The sequence below is a fragment of the Chaetura pelagica genome, unplaced genomic scaffold, assembly GCF_000747805.2.
Source record: "Chaetura pelagica isolate M959 unplaced genomic scaffold, ChaPel_1.0 scaffold571, whole genome shotgun sequence".
In the NCBI taxonomy this organism is placed as follows: domain Eukaryota; kingdom Metazoa; phylum Chordata; class Aves; order Apodiformes; family Apodidae; genus Chaetura; species Chaetura pelagica.
In genome coordinates, this window is record NW_009952064.1 from 438,599 (window position 1) to 460,269 (window position 21,671).

At 43.1% G+C, this 21,671-nt stretch overlaps 1 protein-coding gene across 1 annotated transcript in view; it reads left to right on the plus strand.

Annotated features, from left to right (window-relative positions):
- The window catches only part of LPHN3 (latrophilin 3), a 269,403-nt gene that overhangs the window by 168,135 nt on the left and 79,597 nt on the right, over window positions 1-21,671 (plus strand). The window contains exons 7-10 of the mRNA XM_010004508.1: window positions 1,978-2,283; window positions 4,432-4,535; window positions 12,358-12,543; window positions 16,366-16,404. Of these exons, the coding sequence (XP_010002810.1) occupies window positions 1,978-2,283; window positions 4,432-4,535; window positions 12,358-12,543; window positions 16,366-16,404 (635 nt within the window). The remainder of the gene's footprint in view (window positions 1-1,977; window positions 2,284-4,431; window positions 4,536-12,357; window positions 12,544-16,365; window positions 16,405-21,671) is intronic.

Consider the following 21,671-nt stretch of genomic DNA (forward strand, 5'->3'; position numbering starts at 1 on the left):
CTGGCTAGGCTGGTATTCACACTTGACTGTCATTAGTGTAGAACCTTCTATTTGTGTTGCCAGACATAGCATCACTGTGATGCTGAAGGATTTCTGGATGCTGGAAGAGGTGGGATGGCAGGAAGATGTTGTGGCATGGGGATTAAAGAGAGAATGGAATGAGACAATGATCAGACAAGCCTGCTCATATGGTCTTATCTGCCTTTCCTGAACAGCCTCAGTGTTTCCCCAGGCAGGGATGGAGGGGGCAGTTGTGAATGTCTGGCATTTAACTGGAATAAAAGTGTTATGTTGAGAGAAGCAGGAGGGTGCTTCTCTTTGGGAGAAGCAGAAGAGCTGGGGAAGCAAGGTTCTTCACAAGCTGTATGTCTTACAGCACAGCAGGGGCAATGGAGGAGCAATTGGAGGCAGCCTGCCTCAGTTTCCCCACTTGAGATTTCTGGTCAAGCCATAAAGAAATCCACATCAAGCTCCGATCTGTGCAAGAATCTTGGTCTAAATAGAAGGCAAAATAAGCTAATTATAAGGTGGACATTCCTCAATAGTCACCACACACAGTACTTAGCATGGCTATTGCAGGATGGAGGATGGGTTGATGCTTGTCTAAAGCAGGTTCCACAACACTCATTGTAGGTTTTAAATGAAAGAGCCTGTTGAGCACTAAACTCTAGATTATTTGACTGGGCTGACGTGCACCTTTGCATCTGCCACATGACCTGAAGCTTGAGGGGCCAGGTGCTGCTGTTAGGATGAAGCAGCAAGGCAGGAACCTGAGAGAAAATAAATGGCTTGCTTCAGAGAACAACCCTGTGTTCATCCCTCTGTTCACTGCTTCTTTTGGGATGGATTTGTGATGTGTTGGTTTTTTTATTACACCATGGAAAATGTTTTTCTGTCCAAACCATCTGGGTCTTCAGCAACACTAAAAAGATAAAAGCATTTCTGTGCTAGGTGTTCAGTAAAAGTTGGAAAATAAGATTTTTACATTAAAATGCCAGGAAGAAAAATGTTGAGGGCATAAAGTACAGCTTTATTTTCATCATATGCTAGTGCTTTTGGAAAATCGGTTGTGCTCCAGCAGTCATTACTCCCCTGTGTGCTTCCCTTACTGTGCTCCAGCTTCTCATAGAATCAGAATCATTGAATGGTTTGGGTTGGGAGGGACCTTAAAGATCATCTAGTTCCAACCCTCCTGCATGGAACACTCCTTCCACTAGACCAGGTTGCTCAGAGCCCCATCCAACCTGCCCTTGAACACTTCCAGGGATGGGGCTTCCACAGCTTCCCTGAGCAACCTGTTTCCAGGTCTCACCACCTTCACACTAAAGGATTTTTTCCTGATGTCTAATCTAAATCTGCCCTCTTCCAATTTAAAGCCATTGCCCCTTGTTCTGTCACTTCATGCCCTTGCAAACAGCCCCTTCCCAGCTTTTCTGGAGCCCCTTCAGGTACTGGAAGGTGCTGTAACATCTCTCCAGAGCCTTCTCCAGGCTGAACAATCCCAATTCTCTCAGCCTGTCTCCACAGCAGAGGTGCTCCAGCCCTCTGATCATCTTCATGGCCCTTCTCTAGACTCCATGTAGACTTCCAGGAGCTCCTTCTCATTCTGAGGACTCCAGAACTGGACATAGTACTCCAGGTGGGGTCTCACAAGAGCTGAATAAAGGGAGGGAATCACCTCCCTTCTCTTTGAGAGGTGGCTGTTCAGCAAGCCTTGTGTTAGCTGTATCTGCAACTACACCCTGCAGGCCACTGCAGCTGGCAGAGAGAACATCCTCAGGACTTAGACTTGAGTTCCTTTTACCCTTTTCTTTTTTTTTTTCCTTCCTCTCTTTAATGAGCTCCAGCTGTAGCTGCAACTACACCCTTCCAGGCTATTGCAGCTGGCAGAGAGAATATCCTCAGGACCTAGGCTTGAGTTCCTTTTACCCTTTTTTTTTTCCTTCCTCTCTTTAATGAGCTCTGTCTTTGTTTCAGGTGTATCGACGTCAGGGGCTCTGGGTCCCGGGAGCACCACCACCAGCACCACGCCACGGGTGGCCACCAGCAGCACTGGCCGCCCCACCACCACCGCGGCCTCGGGCAGGAGGAACAGAAGCACCAGCACACCATCACCCATGGCCGATGTCCCCGACGACATGACCACACACCTCCCAGCTGCCTCCTCCCAGCTGCCACCTGCCAGCGCAGAGAGCTGCGACCCCATGGAAGCCCGGGAAATTATGTGGTCTCGGACTCGGCAGGGCCAGGTGGCGAAGCAGCCCTGTCCCATGGGCTCCATAGGTGAGTTGAGGGCTGCAAGGACTTGGTGAGCCGTCTCCATGTGGCCATGGGATGTAGGGAGCGTGAAGCCAGGTTGCCCACAGGCCCCTGTGGCACGTAGGCTTCCATCACGGCTTTGTGCCAAGTCTGCGTTGCCTGGGTGAGGTATCGCAAGCAACTCTCTGGGGACAAAGCCCCAACGTGCTGAGCACGTTGTGCAGAATCCTTGGCATCCCAGTCTCTGGCCAAAGGAGAGCACAAGCTAACAACCTTGTGAGGATGAGCTTCATGCACTCTGCTTCCAGCAGGTTTGTACCATGCACCTGTTATCCTTGGTTTTGCCTGTATTTGTAGCCCCTGGACTAATCGACTGATGTGTTGATGGCCTGATGCTTTGCTTGTTTAAGGGGGAGAGGAGAAGCAAAAAGACTTAAACTTTTGAATCTCTGTGCTGCAGTGTTTGCATTTCAAAGGCCTGACCAGCATTTCAGAGCACAGGTATTATTCCCAGATCACATTCCTGAATCCCAGTGAGTGATTTTTCAAGCTGCAGCCTTAATCAGCTGGCAAAGCTGGGGAGAAGACAAAGCCAAATCCTTCAAAATGGTTTCTTGTAGTTTGCTCCTTTACTAAACTTCCCCCCCAGTTGTTTTCTTCCAAAAGGTTAGTTTTGGAAATTTTCTGTCCAAATTAAAAGACATTCAAAGGAATAATGGGGTTTGGCCTATGGTTCACTTTGCTGTATTTTAATAAATAGTTTTCCAAAAGTATTTATTATTCAAACTAGTCTTGGTGTCCAGCCCTGAGAACCTGCTTGCCAAGAAGAAATCAGAAGGTGGAGGAAATTGCCTGAAAACAAGGGCTAGAGGAAATGGCTTACAGAGGAGACTCTCTGTTAATTCTATGCTCTGTTGCCCTGGAGAACCATTCACACCTTCATATATGAATATGACTCTCTCTTGAATTTGGTGAGATCAGAATGATAAAATACATGTTAAAGTATGAGGATCTTGGAAGGATGTCAGTGGTGAGAAAAAAAGAACATTTTCTCTGTTTTTTCCAGCTGCACTTGGTAAAATTAATGCAAAAAGTCTGTGATTCTCAACGAGGGGAAGGATAGTCTGAACTGAAGCTGTGAAAAGGGAAAAAAAAAAAAAAAAAAAGATGAAAAAGGAAAATGAGGGCTGGGAGCTCTTCTCTAAGCACAAGAGCTAAGGACTGGATGAAGATAGCTAAGACCCAAACAAAAACCAAAAAACAAACCTATTGATAGGGGGTGGCAATAAGCCTTTCCCATCTGTAATATCAGTGATTCATGCAACTTGTTAAAAGTTGTGGTACATTAGCAGTGGGCCTCTTCCAACTCCCACTGAAGGCACGAGCAAACTCTCACTGCTTTTAGTCGGCACTACCACGAGACCTAGCCTGTAATTCACTCCTCTGCAGAAGAGTTCAGCTCTGCAGGGCAGAGCACTTTCTAGGATATAGAGTCTTTAATCTACATGTAGTGGCTTGCTTTCTTTTTCAAAATCTTTAACTGCACCATTTCAGATGTGTTTCTTTTTGTCTGAGAGGGCCTGAGGCACTTTGCTGTCTTTTTGCAGCAGGGTTGTGGGTGGCCCTGGCAATGAAAACTTGCCCTTGAAGTCCCTCTCTAAGTGGCTGGGGGTGGACAGTAAAGCCTTGACATTTGTAGTGGTTTAACTTTTCTGTTTCCACCCAAATGGTTTAATGATGATTCAGAGCAGTAAAATCTTAGTAAAGCAGCGAGGAAGTCAAGGCACAGCATCTGATCCCAAGGCAACAGCAGTGGAGCAGAGCACTTGAGGTACTTGCTCTGTGAGATCCAGCTTCAATTTCTTAGTCCCTGGCAGCTTTTCTGCTGGCTGAAGGCCAAGTCTTTTGTTCATAGTCTCCATTCGGCAGCATGGAGATTATATCCCTGCACTACCTCGTGGGTTTTTTGTGTCTTAGGGCACCTGAGCACTAAGATGATGGGAGACCAGGACACTTGAGATGACTCCAAAGTGTCCTACCAAGGTCCTGAGAACTAATGAGCTCCCAAACTTTGCATGAGGTGTCCATCATTGTGAAACAAAGCCTGTGACATGGGGTTCTGGGGGCAAAATGGAACTGATAATGCTGAACACAGTGGCTTTCCTCTTCCAGGTGTTGCAACTTTCCGGTGTCTTGCGCCAGATGGGATCTGGGAGCCCCAAGGACCTGATCTCAGCAACTGCTCTTCTCCCTGGATCAACCACATCACTCAGAAGGTAAAACCCTTCCCGTGTTTTGCCCACACTGAGTCTAAACAGTGAGCTTCCTGAATTTTCTGGTTGCTCTCACAACAGGGAACCCAAAGAGATCAAAAGTCACACGTAAACATGAACCATGTGTAGTAGTCAGGAACTGCAGGAAGAAAGCAAGACTGTAAAAATCTGATGGAAATTAAGGCAAATAGGGTGAGAGAAAGGCAAAGGAGAGGGACTGGAGTGGATGACAGTTCTTGGTTTTGGCAAGAAAAAGAGGAAGAGGGAGGAGGACGTGGGTGGACCTGTGGAAAATACCAACTGATTGCAAAAGGAAACTTTCATGCATCTCCAAGGATTCTCTCATGCCACACAAGTACAGGATAAACTCTGTAGTTGAGAAATCTTTACCAAAGAAAGTCAGGCTCAGTATGAAAAGTTTGTGTCTCGCTTCTGACTTTCTGTTTTTAACTTCTGCCCAAATTGTGAGAGAACTGATGGAATAGAAAACAATGCCTCCGTAAGGCATATCTTTTGACTCTTAAGTCCCTTGATGAATGTTTTGTAGCACTTCATCATTTGTCAGTGTTAAAAAGTGCATTAACATGTGACAACAGAAGTTCAAGACAAGCAGAGCTTATTTGGTAGCAATATGTTGAACGTTTTTTGTTATTAATGCCCAGTGGTGCTTTCAGCTGATTTCATTACAAACAGAGACCAGATGTGTGTTTACGCCAGAGTCTGTGGACTGAATCTTTATTACAGCAATTTCTGGGGACTTACTTCTGTAGCCAGAGCAAGCGAGCCCCTGTGAGCTGTGCTGCTGCACTCCCAGAGAGCCACTGGTGCTCACTGGAGAGCTGGATGGGGTGGCCCTACAGGCAAAACTCTTTAGCTTTCTCTTTACTGTCCCTCATATTAATTAACTGAGGCTCAACAACCTGCAAGTCATTAGCACGTATGCCCCTGCTCCCCCCCATCTCACCCCATCTGTATTTATACTCATCCCTCCCCAAAGAGGAGGGAAGACTTCCATTAAGATGGGGCTGCTGGGCCATGGCACAGCCATTACAGACCCCTTGATCCTCCTGTCCCATGTGGAAGGGTGGGCAGCTCTCCTGCCATCTGCTCAGCTAGCTGATGAATAAAGACCACTTTTGCTGGCATTAGCAGCTGTGCAGCTTGTGGTTTATGACCCACATGCTTATCCTGGAGGGGTAATACTTTACTTACTCTAGCAACAATTCACCCAGGCAGCTGGGAGACCTCTTGCTGCTTGGTGTAGATGACTAGGCCGTTAGCCATTAGCTGAGGGAAATAATAGGCTGCACTGATGAAATCTCCATCAAGGTTAAGCTTATTTTATTTGAAACTCAGCTATCATTTGCATAACAAATTAGCTCCATTTAATTTGCTATATTCTTTCAAGGCAGGCTAAAAATGAAGAGCCAGGTTTTCAGAAATGCTCAGCAGGTTGCTGTTGGGACTGGATTTTTTTTATGATTATTGTTACTATTTTTCTGGATGAATTCACTTCTGTTCAGCTTTGGGAATCTTCCACAAGTTGGTGGAAAGACTAGGGGGATCTGCCAAGTTACTCTTGATCTAAACTTTTGAGGGCTCAGTGGCATTAGGATCTTGGGATATGTGGCCCAGCCTCTATGGAGAGATTTTACAAAACATTAAGACTTTCCAGAAGTGATTTTTGAAGGGAGAACCCTGCCAAACTTGGCTAGGGTCTTGTGTTGGGCTGTTCATTCAGTAAGATCCTTCCAGCAAACACAGTTTTAATTTAGTTATGAAATAACCAACAGCGACTTGGTTTCCCTGCCCAAGCAAGAGTTTTGGAAATTATCACTGCCCTTAGAAATTGGGACTGATTTATCCATAAATCAGGCACTGATTTTTCACATCCCTGCTGTGGACAGGACGCTTTCCTGCCCCAAGCTTGCAGATTTGCTCCAGCATCTCTCTAAAGCTATTAAAGCTTCTTCCTCTAAGCCAAGCCAGCTCCTTTTCTTGCTGCTGTGGGGCCAGCTAGAGGAAGCACCAAGCTAGTCATGCCACAAGGACAGGGCATGGTTGTACCTTCATCCCCAGCACCCAGATCCTCCTTGGCCACCCGTCCCACAGCAGCTGCTGCACAGCTTACAGGATGGCAGCCAGGGTTCATACCTGCCCGGTGTGTCTTTGTTCCTCATTTGCTTTGTCTCCCCACAATCTCCTCTTCTGTCATCTGTTGGGTCCAAGCTGCTCAGGGAGAAGGATGATGAAATCCCTGGAGGGATTTCAGCCAAGCCAGAGAGCAGGGAGATGCTGTGCTTGTGTTCATGTCTGTAGTGAAGTAAGGATTATTACTTGCTTCTTTTCTTTCTCCTGCTGTGCTCAGACCATACATTGGATGTTTGCCTTCTTGCATCATGGTATTAGGTTTTACAACCCTTTCTTAGCTTCCATTAGAATTATTGTGCTTGATGGAAGATCAGAACAAATGTCCACTTCAGCAATTCATTGGTCTCCTGACATTTACTTTAACTTTATTGTTGGTGCCTACTGTGCCCTTGTAACGTAGCAGGGGAATAAACTTGCCAGGGCGATTGAATTATGCACTGCTACCTGGGTTGTTTCTAGAATCCAGCAGGAAAAGAAAGCAAAAAGGTCATCTTTGGATACATTGCATTGTCCTGATCGTGAGGTCATACATTCAGTCTCAGCCTGTTTGTTTTACCTCTGGCTTTCATCGGTACCATCCTTGACACAGTGTGTGACTTGCCTGAAAAGATATTTTCCTCACTGCAGCTTTCACTTGTGGGTGCTTCCTGGGTAGAGAGGCACCACTACACTCTGCTTCAAACCTCTGAGAGAGAGGAGGAGTTTTTTTGTAGCAGAATACAAAGCTTCATGTTCTTCATGATTCTATGAAAAGCCTCAAACTGTCAACCTAAAGCACATGCCACCCGTGTTCATATTGTCCTCCTGAATAGCCTAGATGATGTAGTCACAAAAGGCAGATAAACCTTAGGGTTCAAAGTACCTTCACTGGGTCTTGAAGATCTGCTTAGGTGTGTCTGGCAAGAAGAGTGGGGTTTTCTGGACAAAATCACCATGTCATCACATCCAGGCCCAAGAGTGAAGTTGCAGTCCTGATGGCACCACGATGAAATCCTCCATTCAGGCTGCTTTTTTTTCAGAGTGCCATCATGTACTGGGTAGAGCAGTTGCTACAGTTGGCAGAGGACATTACATGTGGTTTCAGTTGTTTGAATACCATCTTTCAAAACTACTTTTTTCAATGTTGTCCAGCTCTGATGTACTGTAGGGAGAGCAGCCATCCAGAGCTTTGTTGCTTAACTGTTGTTTATAACTAGTAAGTTATATCCTTAAGTGTCACTGATAAAAGGAAAAAAAATAAAGTTGAATGAAATGGGATGTAAATCTTTCAAAAAAAGAGGGTGTTATACATGCTCTGTTTTCTATGAATGCATTCATGTAGAATGAAACCTCTACCATGACACATAGGGAGAGCAGCCATCCAGAGCTTTGTTGCTTAACTGTTGTTTATAACTAGTAAGTTATATCCTTAAGTGTCACTGATAAAAGGAAAAAAAATAAAGTTGAATGAAATGGGATGTAAATCTTTCAAAAAAAGAGGGTGTTATACATGCTCTGTTTTCTATGAATGCATTCATGTAGAATGAAACCTCTACCATGACACAAAGGGTTTCCAGGTTAGCCCACTGCCCTTGTTTCAGCCTTGCTACCTGCCTGCTGGCAGCTGATGGTGCCTGATGAAACTTGGCAGATGCTTGTCCCTCCAGAAAAAAAAAACAAACATCAACCCCCCCGGCATTTCCAGCTGAACAGTCCATCTATATGTCACTCTTTTTTAAAAATCTTGGTTCAATCTTTCATGCCAGTGTTTCTTTTTCTTTATGTCAGTCTGCCTCAGGCTGCAGGAAAATACTTTTGCCTTTATGGCTGCTGGTGTTTCAGCACGTTTGCTCCATTCCCAGTATCTTTCTTATTCTGAATTTTCTTCCCTAAATACTTATTTTCTGAAACCTATCTGATTTTTATTCTACTGTCCCTCATCTGCAGTCAGTTCCCTCTGAGAAAGGTAGGGCTGAAACAGGGAGTGATGCTGCAGGAGGGACATGGTTATTCTTTTCAGACAAAGCTCCCTGCTTCCATTCCTTGGCATATATGAAACAGGCAGGAATATATGCCCTCTCCAACAACTATTATTTCACAGTCTTTTCAGTCATAAGAAGATGTGAGACAGTGGTACAAACTTGGAAAATATTAGCAAAGTGTTGCACAGCATGATTTCAGGTATGCCAATGCTCATTTGTAAATGTGACCTGAATCCTGCCAGTATGCTCAAGTGGAAAAGAGGAACAATTTCTTTTGACAGAGCTAGAAAACTAGGTTTTGTGTGGTGGCATTTTTGGCAAGAAACATTTTTTTCTCTCCTTCAGATTGGAATTCCAAGACTACATTTAATCAATTGGTAACAGGCGAAAATAAGAAAAGAAAAAAAACACTCAAAGCAACCAGGAACCCAGTTTGGTTTGAACAGAATGTTTTCTATTCCCCAAAAATCCTTTTTGTTTTTTTAAATTATTTCTTTTTCATAATCAAGATGGAAAATAAATAAATAAATAAATCCCAAATCAGGGAGAGTTTTATTATTTTTAATTCCCTGTATTCTTCTTGAGTTACTTGTGCATTTTTTCCCTACTTCTTACTTGCCTGCAATGACAACCTGACCCTTGAAGATCCTCCAAGGATTGCTCCTGTGTTTCTATGTGACTATGTGTTTGGGTTAAAGACTATTACATGTTTTGGAAAGAATACCTCATGAAAAGTCATCTTCCATGCAGCAATAATGAAAAGGAAGATATGGAGAGGTGCTTTATAGAAGGGAATTAAGTTAGTAATGCCTCTCCCTTGGGCAGCAGTGACCTTTGCTGAGGATTAAGTAGAATTAACCAAAAAAAGGGGGCTCAGTCCTGTGGTTATAAGAGACCAGGCATACATTTTACAACTGATATATTCAGCCAGCATTTGGGACTGAAAGCAGAAGTTGAGTTGGCTGGGACTGCACAGGATACACTTGAATTTCAGTGGAAAATGCTCAACAGAATTGAGGAAATTAGCATTATTGTGTCATACAGCCATCAGTTTGGATAGCCCTCGTGTTATGCACACAAGCAGGATGGAAGGAATGTCTCAGCACTGTTGCAGTGACTTGTAGGTGCATTTTCCAGGTGACAATAAATAGATTTGGAAATTAGTGTCAGTGCTAGGAAGTAGCTCCATTGCCTGTCAACCAGACACATTGTTCCAAGGGAATGACACATCTCTGTGTTCTCAGGAAATCTGGGTGTGTGAAATGAGTTGAGTAAATACTCTATCCCAAGAGTTCCCAAAGTTTGAGCTTTCTCACAGGCATTTCTTCCATTGTTGCCTCTTTTGGGGTGTTTATTTGGTCATACTAGAATTCCTCAGATTGCTCCAAGATGAAAGGAAGGCAGTTTATTAGTGACCAACCTTCACCACTTTTGCAGATGGGTAGGAGCAATGACAGCTGCAGTTGAGTGCAACAAGAGGCTTATTACAGGGAAAGAAAACTCTTGGCTTTGCCTCATTCCTGCAGTTTTCTGCAAGGTTTACAGAAACACATTGTGTCATGATACTTACTAAGCTCCAGCAACGAACTGCAGGAAAATGTTGAAATGTATTTTATGTAAAGGGATTTGATGCAGTCTTTCTTTAAAGTCCTGGGTGCCAACAGAAGAGGTCAAAATTCAGCATCTGTGCTTTCTTCACCTGCTTAGGAGAGCAGACAGCTGTAAGAACGGGATCTGGTTTCTATGGCATTAGCCCTGTGTATAACAAGGAAGAAATAATTCAGGTTATGAATATGTGTTAGTTTGCTCTAATGGGAAAAACAACACATTATCTCCTTTATTTGTCTTATCTATATCAACATATGCTTTAATTCTCTGAAGATGAGCATATGAATATCTTCAGTTAGATTTCATTAAATCAAATGGGCTGTTGCTGTCAAATTGATGGAAGTTATTAATTTATAACTCAGCTAATTGATTTACAGAGAGGTAGACGTTCAGCCTGAACACTTTCCCTAGAATCTCACTTTTATAATAAGCACCAGAAATTGAGGGAACAAGAGAAATATCTGTTTTCTAGCTATTGGAAGATAGGATAACTGAAAATTTCATATGAAGGACCAAGCAGAGTTGGTTGCTGAGCCTGAAAAGGTGGGAGCTTCATTTAAATGTCATCCTGTGTATTTTCTCCTTATGCCTAGCATATTCCTTATAGATATGCATTAATATCACAGAGTGGCACTTAATGGAAAAGGACCAGTAGCCTGCAGCACTCTTTTTGTAATGGGCTGCTTGTAGTAAGGAGATGGGAGATGGGACCTGGTACCCTGTCCCCAAAATCCATGGCATAGAAGAGGAATGGGGTGCCAGATAAGAAAAGCAAAACAGACCAAGAAAGGGAGGAAAAGCCACAGGGGAAATCAGAGTTTCCTTAATAACTGGCCACGGGAAAACTGGAGAGGGACCTCCTGCAAGGGCTTGTTGAAAGAGGATGAGGGGATGGGTGGCTTGAAACTGGATGAGGGGCAATTTAGATGAACATTAGGAAGAAATTCTTAAGTGTGAGGGTGGTGAGAAACTACTTACATGGGTTGTCATTTTTCAAGTGGCATAGGTGGGGCAATGGGACAAGCTAACTGAATCCTTTCCTAGCATGGGCATCTCTTGCAAAGCAATGTCATCTTTGATTGCCTCTGCTGCAGTGCAAAGAAGCAGCTGCCATTCAATTCCAGCAGTGCCCTGTGAGAAGATCAGAAATTGTTGTGTTGAAGCCAACGTGGTGACCATAGGAGGAAAAAACTCCTTTAAACCTTACTCAAATGCTGTATATGATCCAACCATGAAGATCCTTGCCATAGTTTCCTTCTTGAGAATGTCTTCTCTTCCTCTCTTCTTTTTTTCTCCTCTTCTTCTTCTCTCCTGTTTTTCTTCTTGCAGGGGGTGCACTCACCTAACACTGTAAGGTTGGAAGGGACTGGAGTAACAATATATAGTCATAGAATGGTTTGGGTTGGAAGGGATATTAAAGATTGTCGAGTTCCAACACCCCTTCCATAGGCAGGAACACCTCCCACTAAGTCCAGGTTGCTCCAGGAGCCATCCAACCTGACCTTGAACACTTCCAGGGATGGGGATTCCACAACTTCCCTGGGCAACCTGTGCCAGTGTCTCACCACCCTCACACTAAAGAATTAATGCCTAACCTAAATCTCCCCTCTTCCACTTTTAAGAAATCCCCCCTTATCCTCTCACTCCAAGCCCTTGTAAAAAGTCACTCCCCAGCTTTTCTTTAGCCCCTTCAGGTACTAGAAAGCCACTAGGAGTTCTCTCCCTGGAGCCTTCTCTACTCCAGGCTGAACAACCTCAACTCTCTCAGCCTGTCTTCATAGCAGAGCTGCTCCAGCCCTCTGATCATCTTCATGGCCCTTCTCTGAACTCACTCCACGTCCTTCCTGTGTTGGGGGCTCTAGAACAGGACACAGCACTCCAGGTGGGGTCTCAGGAGAGCAAAGTAGAGGGGAGAAATCCCTTCCCTTGCCCTGCTGGCCACACTTCTTTTGATGCAGCCCAGGACAGGCTTTCTGGGCTGCAAGTGCCCGTTGCTGGCTCATACTGAGCTTCTCATCAACCAACACCCCCAAGTCCTTCTCCTCAAGGCTATATATCATACTAAGAGCCAGGGGCAACCTTTTCCTCTGCTTTCTGCATTGCAGATGAAGTCAGGGGAGATGGCTGCCAACGTTGCCCGGGAGCTTGCAGAGCACACAAAAAACCACTTGTATGCTGGTGACATCACCTACTCCGTGTCTGCCATGGTCCAGCTGGTGAACTTGCTTGACGTGCAGCTCCGAAACCTGACGCCGGGCGGGAAGGACAGTGCTGCACGCAGCTTAAATAAGGTAAAAACAAGGGAACTTGGGAAGGGACAGGAGGCAGAAGAAGGGTTTGGCTCTTCGGCTCTCCCTGGAGAGCTATTATAAACGTCTGTCCGAACGCCTGCCATTTTAGGGCAGTGATTCTTTCCTAGGAGAGAAGAATACCTGGCAGGTTTTTGTTTACGGTGTATTTTATTCTGCTGAGAAACGAAACAGTTGTACATGGCAAGAGTACTGTTGGTGCTGGGAAATGTATACCCTTAAATGTGTAGATATATCAACTCCCAAGTACTTCGTTGTGGTCTCAGCTCTCATAGCTCAGTATGAGAGTAACTCAAGTGATGCCATGGCCATAATTTGGGACTTGTGCCAACATGAATGAGACCAGATTTTTGTCCAGTGTTTCCAGTGTTGAATCTGTCTGTGAAATGCCATGTAATATGATCCAGAAAATCTGAATATTTAAAGCCCCAAGTGACAGAGAGAGCCTAGATTCTTATTTTTTCATTTTGTAATGTTACAAGATGCTGATGTGAAGGCCAAATGAACACTTCTGTGCATGAATATAGGCAAATGAAAGCAGACAGAAACATTTATTTACATTGGAGATACATTTATGAAAGGCATGCAAGATACCACTGTCTTTACACTTAAGGTCTTCAGGATAATTTAGTATGAGAGGACCTTTTTAGTGAGAACTCATGACTTAGCCCAGAAGCACCTTACTGCATGATGATGCTGTAGTTCTGTGCTCCCTGATGGAGAAGAATTATTAGTCCTTTTGTCATTTCCAGAATTAAGTGGAATTGCTACATACTAAAGGTGCTAAAAGTTGCCAGTCATGGGAGGAAATAAAAGCAGGCTGTGGAGTCTGTAAGAATAGATTTTAAGTTTAAGGTTTCTTTGGTCCAAGGCCCTTTTCACTGAATCTCCTGGAAACACACAGGGTAGGACTAATGTAGGATTCAGACCATGAATTGTGCAAGCCTGGTCATCAGAACAAAGAGCAGCTGAACCCTGTGGCTACAAGTACGTGTCTATATTGGCCACCCAGTTAAAATAAGACACAGAATTTTGTTCTCACCTGTGTACCTGGCTCTGGCATCCATGTAAGTAAGAACAGAACTTGGTCCCAAGGTTATACAGGGCATAAATTATCCCAGCTAAATCTGAAATTTCTTGTGTGTCTCCTGAAGAGAAATACTTTTTCAGGGAAGTAACGTTGTCTTTTTTTCTTGGAAGTTATTATTGTAGACTTACTCTCTTTTAAATGCAAAGGGCTTCTGGATTGTTCAAGATTACAGCTACATGGGATTTGAGGTCCTGCATCTCATGTGCTTTGCATGTGCTGTGAATTGGATTATCCTGATGCTTTTTAATTAGTTCTGCTTCCAGCTGTTTTATAACAATGTAGGTAATAATTGTATTAACGGTTACATCGGCGTAACATCCTTTGTTATAATCATACCATGTTTCTTTGTTTGAAATGATGGTGATGTCTGACAATATCAGGTAAAACCAGCAATTAATGTCACCTACTAACGGGTTTCATGGTTGTAGTCTGCTTGCTCTTCTGAATATGCCCTAGCTACACCCAACATTATGTCACTTCAGCTTTGCCAGCACATATGTGTCATCTTTTTATGTCTCACCCTCCAATACTTGTTTCGATTACATGAAAACGGGTTGTATGATGGTGGCAGGTATGAGTTGCTGAGGGGAGGGAAAGACTGGGCAAGACAGAGCTCCTTGGCTCAGCTGTCACCCCTGGGGTCCCCTTGCAGGTTTTCCCCCCTGCCATCAGCTTTGCACAAGCAGCTCATACAATCAATTGCACTCCACATTAAAATTCTGCACCACATGGAGTCCTGCAAAACAGCGATGTGAGTCAGTGATCCAAATGACAGGCTTGGTAATTTACTTGCTCTCATTCCCCACTTAATTCTTTAGAAGAGCAACTGCTCTGTGTTCATTTAAGAATGCATGGATTCAACTTGGAAGTAGTATTGGGCAAACAAAAGGCAGCAGAGTTACTGCTCCATTTTCCCCTTCACTGATCAAGAGTATTTAAAAAAAAAAAAAAAGGGGGGAAAAAGTCATTTGCAAAGAGTTTTGCTTAGTGCTGTTTAGTCAGAAAGAAGAAATAAAGTAAGGACTAGCCATTAAATATTCTTTTAATCATTAAAGAAAATGTGCTGGGGATTCTGAAAGTAATCACCTGTGCTGCTTTGTACCTGGTTGCTTATCTTTTTACAAGCTGATGTAGAATGAATTTAAAAAATAAACTGACATAATCAGAATTTTTTTTAAGGCCATCATCTTTCAGGAGCCACTTTCCTGTCACTAAAAGCTTTATGCTTTCCACTGGATCAGACTTAATTAAAGTAATAATTGTTCTCTTGCAGACTGGCAAGGCCCCTGAGTGGATAGGTCTGCAATTTTTAGCAAGGCTTTCTTTGATCTCCATTTGTTTCTGTAAAGTCTTCTTACTGGCCGAGTTTACACAGAGGTAGATTTCTACTGTTACAAATTGATGAATTAGAAATTGAAATTAGGCATTACGTGAGACCTGGGTGTATTTTGTTTATTTCAGAGCCTCAAAACTCCTGGGGACAAATTTGGCTCTCAGCTGTGCTAAATGGGATTGCACTGCTGTGAGTTGAGAGCACGTGTTACCTCCAATCTCTGTTGATGCACAATACCCAACCCAGGTACATCAGCAAAAACAAACCCAGCTAAGCCAGTGGCTCTGCAACAGCCAGTTTAGTTGCACCAAAGCAGAGCTCACCAATTCTGGCTTATTGCTGCAGATTGCCTGCAAGCTCCTGGACAGGTGAATAAGTGCCCATTTGAATTTTCTGACCCTAAAAGCAGTTATCAGGCAGGAGGCATGCAAGTGCCTCATGAAGGTACAGTCCTAAATGTGGCTTCTGTGGGAAAAGTGAGGTTCTTTGTAGAAAAGCTATTCAGTGTATAAAGCTTTTAGGTCCAGGAGTTACAAAGGAAAGCACAACTCGGGTAGGAGAGGACTGGAAAATGCATTCCTGGAGAAGCAGTTTAATCCAAAGGAGAAAGAATAACCTCAACTGGATTCCCATTTACATTGGATTCCCATTTCATTGTTCCATTCTTTTCAGTGGATCTTTAGGCCATCAGGAGCCCAGGGCAGTGCTCTCTTCCTCAATACAATGTGTTCTCACACTTGACACGTGCCTGAGCTGGCTTTAAGCAATCTCACAGCAGTGAAGCCAGACTGCTACAGGTTTTGCCTTGAGCCAAAGACTTGAGCAGATGTATCAGGATGGGTTTGTACAGGCCCATCCTCTAGCAGGATGCAGTCCTGCATGCATCTTGCTCCCTGGAATTGGGCCTGCTCATCCATTGATTGGTTGTGCCTCCCTGTGTCATTAGTGCTGTCTGACTGCAGAGCTCATGCTCCTAGTATGAAATAACCATCAGCCTTATCCTTTTCAACCTTGTTTGACATAGAAATATCATGTGTGATCTCCAAACTGTAAGGAAAACAGAATCTCTTGAGCATCTCTACTTGACTTCAGTGTCTCCTGCCATCTAACAGCTGCTCTTGCAAAGTTGCCAGTCTGTGCTTTATTTCACTGAAAAAGGACTAACCTGTATTTCTGGAGCCAGTCTTTCCAGCCTTCCACTGCTGCCTGACTCACATGCTTCCTTTGATTTGGTTCATTTTCAGGAGCTGTTTAAGAAACAAATGAGGTTTGTTTGTTTGTTTTTTTCATAGGCTTTTTCTTCAGGTTTTTTTTTCCCCTTGTTCTCTCACTAACTTGTTTTTTCTATTCTGTCTTTAATCTGCTGTCTTTATGGACTCAGCTTCAGAAAAGGGAGCGCTCTTGCAGGGCCTATGTCCAGGTATTTCTTGTGTTTTTAATACATGTGTCAAGTTGTTTGAATGACTGTGAGGTCTTGTCTCTGTGAATCATCTGATAATTACCATCTTTGTGGCAGCAAGTTCTAAGGCTAAGGTTACAGGATAATAATTACATTCTTCATGTCTCCCTACCTGCCCAGTTGCTGTGGGACTGGACAAACATTTGGGGAAAAAAAATCTCAGAACCAGAAAATGGGAAAAACCACAGGAGAGATCTGACAAGATTCATCAGGTCAGCAGAATAAGCAGGATAGTATGGATGTGTGCAAGTAAGGGATGCAAAACTCCTGCTCATGGAGGTGTCTCCAGACCAGCTGGGTTTTGCTTATGGTGTGTCACTCATGTAATTGCCACCTACATTGCCTTAGTTTTCTTTCTTACACTTGCAAATTTAGAAACAATTTGAAATGGCAACACTCGGCATGAGGGAGGAGGTAGGAGCCTAATGAATTGCAGTGTCCTTGCTGAGGGATGTAGGAAGGAGGAAAGTGCTGCAAACTAAATGTAGGATTAGGAATGTAACATTTCTCAAAGTTCACCCAGCTGTGGCCTGACTTTTGTAGGCTTACATTGTATTTTTACATGAACAAAGTTCAGCCTCAGCATTTTGGAAAGACCTGCTTGTAGGCTTTTAAAGAGTGAGGCCTCAGGTTATGTTATTTATCCTGTACCTTGCCTTATAGCATTTGCTCCAGGGGCTTTTATATAAACCTGTTTGTATGCTGTGGGTGAGTTAATGCTGCCTTAAGAAATATGAACATTTTGCCTCCTAATTTCTGTCTTGTGCTTATGGACACTGATGTTGTACTTATGGGTGGTTGATCATTATTTATGTGTGCATGTATAACCTGCAGAGGTGTAAAACTGAACCCCATGTTTCTGGAGGGGTTATATCTATACCTGAATTTTCCTGCAACACTCAACTCCCTACAGATGGTATTGCCTTTATTTTGCGAGTGTATGTTTCATTATCATGTGGGATTAGATGGTTTGGATTTTTAGGACATTAAAAATAGAACAGTACCCCTCTGTGCTGGTATGCTGTCTGTCTTCCCTTTGGATATCATGATGAGAGAAAGTAACCTTTGCCCTTTCACATATGTTAATGGAGAAAGATAAGTTATGGAGTTATACATCCCTTATCTGGAGTGGCTTCTCTTAATATACCAGAGAAGGTAACTAGCATTTGAAGGAATTTAGGGAAGTTGACAGTGCAACACTCACTCCCAAGCTAGCCATCTTGTCTACTGGTACCACTGGAAATGTGGGAAGGCTGGTCTGACCATAGACCACAGAATCCCTTTTGGGACCTTGGGTGCTATCCAGACCCATACTTGTCCTTTCCCCTCACTGCACGGGCATACTCAATGCATGCTTCTGGTCTTTTGGTCTTCTGTCAAACAGCAGTGAATAGTGAGTTTAATATACTTTACAGGAGGCTTGGCATTGGTGGAATAAAGCCTGAATATTCTGCACAAACTTCAGCTTACCCTTAATTTCAAGGACTTCTTCCCTTTAACTTGGAAAGGCTACTTCTGTATTTAAAAATTAATCATGCATCTACTTCTTTAGTAGACAAAAAATGATGAAACCTCATTGTTTGAGCTGCTTAGTACAAATATGGACAAAGCTAGTGAATATATTGAAGAGGACAGTCGTGTAATAGAGGGCTTGAAGAATTAATTAGGTGACTTAATCAAACCTCTTCAGCTCTGCTTTGTATTATATGGGGGTAAAGTAATGTATCTGGATATATTTTCATACAATATGTTTGGAAAATCATGTAGCTAAAGTCATAAAAAAATCTAGTGAGGGACAGTTTGTCTATAATAGCAACTAAATAGGACTACAGATATTCCTGTTACAGGTCACTTTATCAGGCAGTGAAATGTCTGGAATGTGGCAATTGAGCAGAGATTTTTCAACAAATCTTAAATGGTGAAATCTTGGACTTTGTGAAGTCAATGGGTGGTGGGAAGTCATATGGGAAATATGCCACTGAGGGCAAAGAAATAGCATTTTCAACCTTGGTGACATGATCACCTTGTGCTGGTTCCATGGTTGTGAAGAGCACCCCTGGCTGGATTCAGTTTACTGGGCTGGAAATGAACCTTTAGTCTTGTGCCCCCTGGACAAAGTAAAGTGAGGTACAAAGTTGATGTGAGAGACGTCTGGCAATTGTAAATATCAAAAGTGCAATTGAGAAAAGGTGGATTTTGTAGAGGAGGAGAGGGTGGTTTGAGAAGACAATAATTGCTGAAATCAGCCCTTCTGTTTTCTTTGGTCTGACAAATTTAAGCAGTCACGACAGAGCCCCTGTAGCGATTGGAGCGTAAAATCCTTTTAAGCCCAAAACAAATGAATATAAATAAATGTGTAAAATGAATCGAGAAGTTCTGTAAGTTATTCAAATATGGGACTGGGAATGCTGCATCAGATTATCATCTCATCTCTCTGGGTAATTTTATAATTAAAATAAATATTGGTTTAATTTGTGCAGTGTCACAGTATTGGTTGAGTTAAAAGCTGAGGGATTTTATTTACCCGAGATAGATGTTTCCAGTGCTGCTCCTTTAGTTGCAAGTATGGTAATTTATTAATTTTTTTTGTCTGAAAACTCCCAACATGAGCCAACCAGGCAGGTGACGTGATAAATACATATATTAATATAATACCTGGACAATTTCTGGGAGATTATCCTTCAGAAACTGCTACATGTGCTTTAATGCATGTTACTAAGAGTCAACTTTGGCTGAGCTGACAAAGGTGGATTTCCAAGATGGACAGGGTGAATGGCCTTCCTAAGGTCCCCCTTTACATAAGCTGAGGTGGCTTTTTGGAGAGCAAAGGCCATCAGCTCTCATGCTCACCTTTCTGCAGTGCACTGTTCTTGCATTCTGTTTTGGGAAGGGGAAGGAAAAGTCATCCTGTGGGAGAATGAGTCACAGTGGGTGATTAGCATAGCTCCATTTGGTGACTGATGTGTGACACAACTGGGTATGATTTTTATGTAATTTTTTCAGAATCTATATTGATTAGTTTTCCAAAGGTGTTTTTCCATCAGCTGAAGCACTGGACTTGTAGAAAACACAGCATGTTTGTCTTTTGGGGACTGTGAGACTTGGTTTGGTGTCACAGATTTTGTCCATGCTCTTCAGCAAGTGGCATGTGCTCCCTCTTTCTCAGCTCCCCAACTTAAAATCCCATGGGTGCAATTCTCCTGGCCTCTGGGAATGGAGGTGGGATAAAGGCTGGATACTCAGATATTGTAATAAATGAGGCTGTATTAATTTGGAAAACTTAAACATGGGGGGAGAAAAAAAATCAAGATTTTTGCCATAGGATTTAGTAGCTGGAAGAACAGTCTTTAATAAAAGTTCATGCCATGTTCATATCTGTAGAGTCTATATCACATACGTGCACCTGATTGCAAAATCTAAGTTCACCTACTTGCTTTGCTTGGATTTGTGGGCTGGAGCTCTGGGACATCTTGAGGCCAATGAATTTCCCTGCAGTGCCAGCCAATGGTCTCTTCCCATGAGAAACTACATGCTGCGTTTGGGATGTACATCTCAGAAGACAAAAACTTCACAAGAGTTCCCATTCTTTTTATTTTTATTTTATATATATATTTTATATAATTTTGAGTCTATATCACATACGTGCACCTGATTGCAAAATCTAAGTTCACCTACTTGCTTTGCTTGGATTTGTGGGCTGGAGCTCTGGGACATCTTGAGGCCAATGAATTTCCCTGCAGTGCCAGCCAATGGTCTCTTCCCATGAGAAACTACATGCTGCGTTTGGGATGTACATCTCAGAAGACAAAAACTTCACAAGAGTTCCCATTCTTTTTATTTTTATTTTATATATATATTTTATATGATTTTTATATATGTATTATTTTTTTTAAGCCAGTCTCTGTGGCTTCAAAGCTGAAGGTTGGTTAATGCAATAAATAGCCTGAGTAGCAACTTTTGGGAAGGGTGTAAGAAGGCAGCAGAGTATTGCTTTTGCAGCGTTTTCCTGGTTTAATGGTGTTTGCTCCTCAGTTCCTGCCATCCTCTGAGCTCTGCTGTAAATCAGCTTGCCCTGTTCTGTAATTTTGGGCTTGTCTGTACAGCAAATGGCAAAGATTATGGAGGTGCCTGCTGCTCCATGAAGAGCACAAGAGTTTCTGGGTGTGGGTGTCATCTGGGCCACAGATGAAGCCAGTGTTGAGCTGCTGGTAGGTTCCAGGTAGCAGACAGTGGTAGGTGGTTGCAGTCAGAGTTGTCCTTCTGGTTCTACTGGGAGTTTTCTGAATACTTGTCACTTGCAAAGTGGGCTGTTTGAATTGCTGTACTATGCAAAAAAATGAAAAGCTTTCCTGAGAGGATTGAAGGCATTAAGTTTAGATGTGAGTAGAAGAGACTTTCCCTTGCTAACCTAGTAGCTCTCAGTAGATAAAAGGTACATCTGGGACTTGGCCAGCACTATTTGAAGGGGATTAATTCTGTTGGCCCCACTTTTCTCTTGCTTGCATGGCTGGTCCCAACATTTAGTGAGGACTAAACGAAAGTAACTTGTAGCTCTGAGAGGGAGTGTAAATTCAATTAGTCTGCGTTTACTTCTGTCTGTGACAAGAAAGACTCTAACCTCCATTTCTATAGAAAGGGGCAAATTAATGAGGATTTTCAAGTTCCTTGTTTGGTCACTTAATTGGCTGTATGACAAAGAGCTCTGCAGTGCGTGTCAAACAACTTTCAGAGTCCTCTAATGATTTGTGCATTGCTCAGCTCCTGGTGCTATTCTGCGTGGCCTGTCAGGCGCAGTGTCGTTCAAGTGGCTGGAATAAATTAGCCAGCAGTGTGCATACAATCTCATGGATTAACTCTAGCTACAGGGAGTACTTCTAGCAGCCTTTTCAAGAGATCGAGATGTTTGCCCATCAGCATCAAAGCCTCCCAAACTTTCATTTAATATCATTAAAAGGACATCTGAAAGAAGTGTGACTCGCAGTGGGGTTCAGCGGTTTGGTAGCCCTTTGTTAAGACTCTGTGAACTTAATATACTTCACAGCTTGAGAAATCTGCACTTGATTTGTGTCAGCAAGAGCAAAACTAAAAATCCCCACCCTGCATGTTTCTGCCACGGTGAACCCGTCGTTAGGGGAGAGGAGGATCAAAGCAGCAGAGTTGGGTTTGTCACCAAACTCCAAAATTCTTCACGTAAATATTAAAAAGGAAGATGGTCACATATTCTTCTA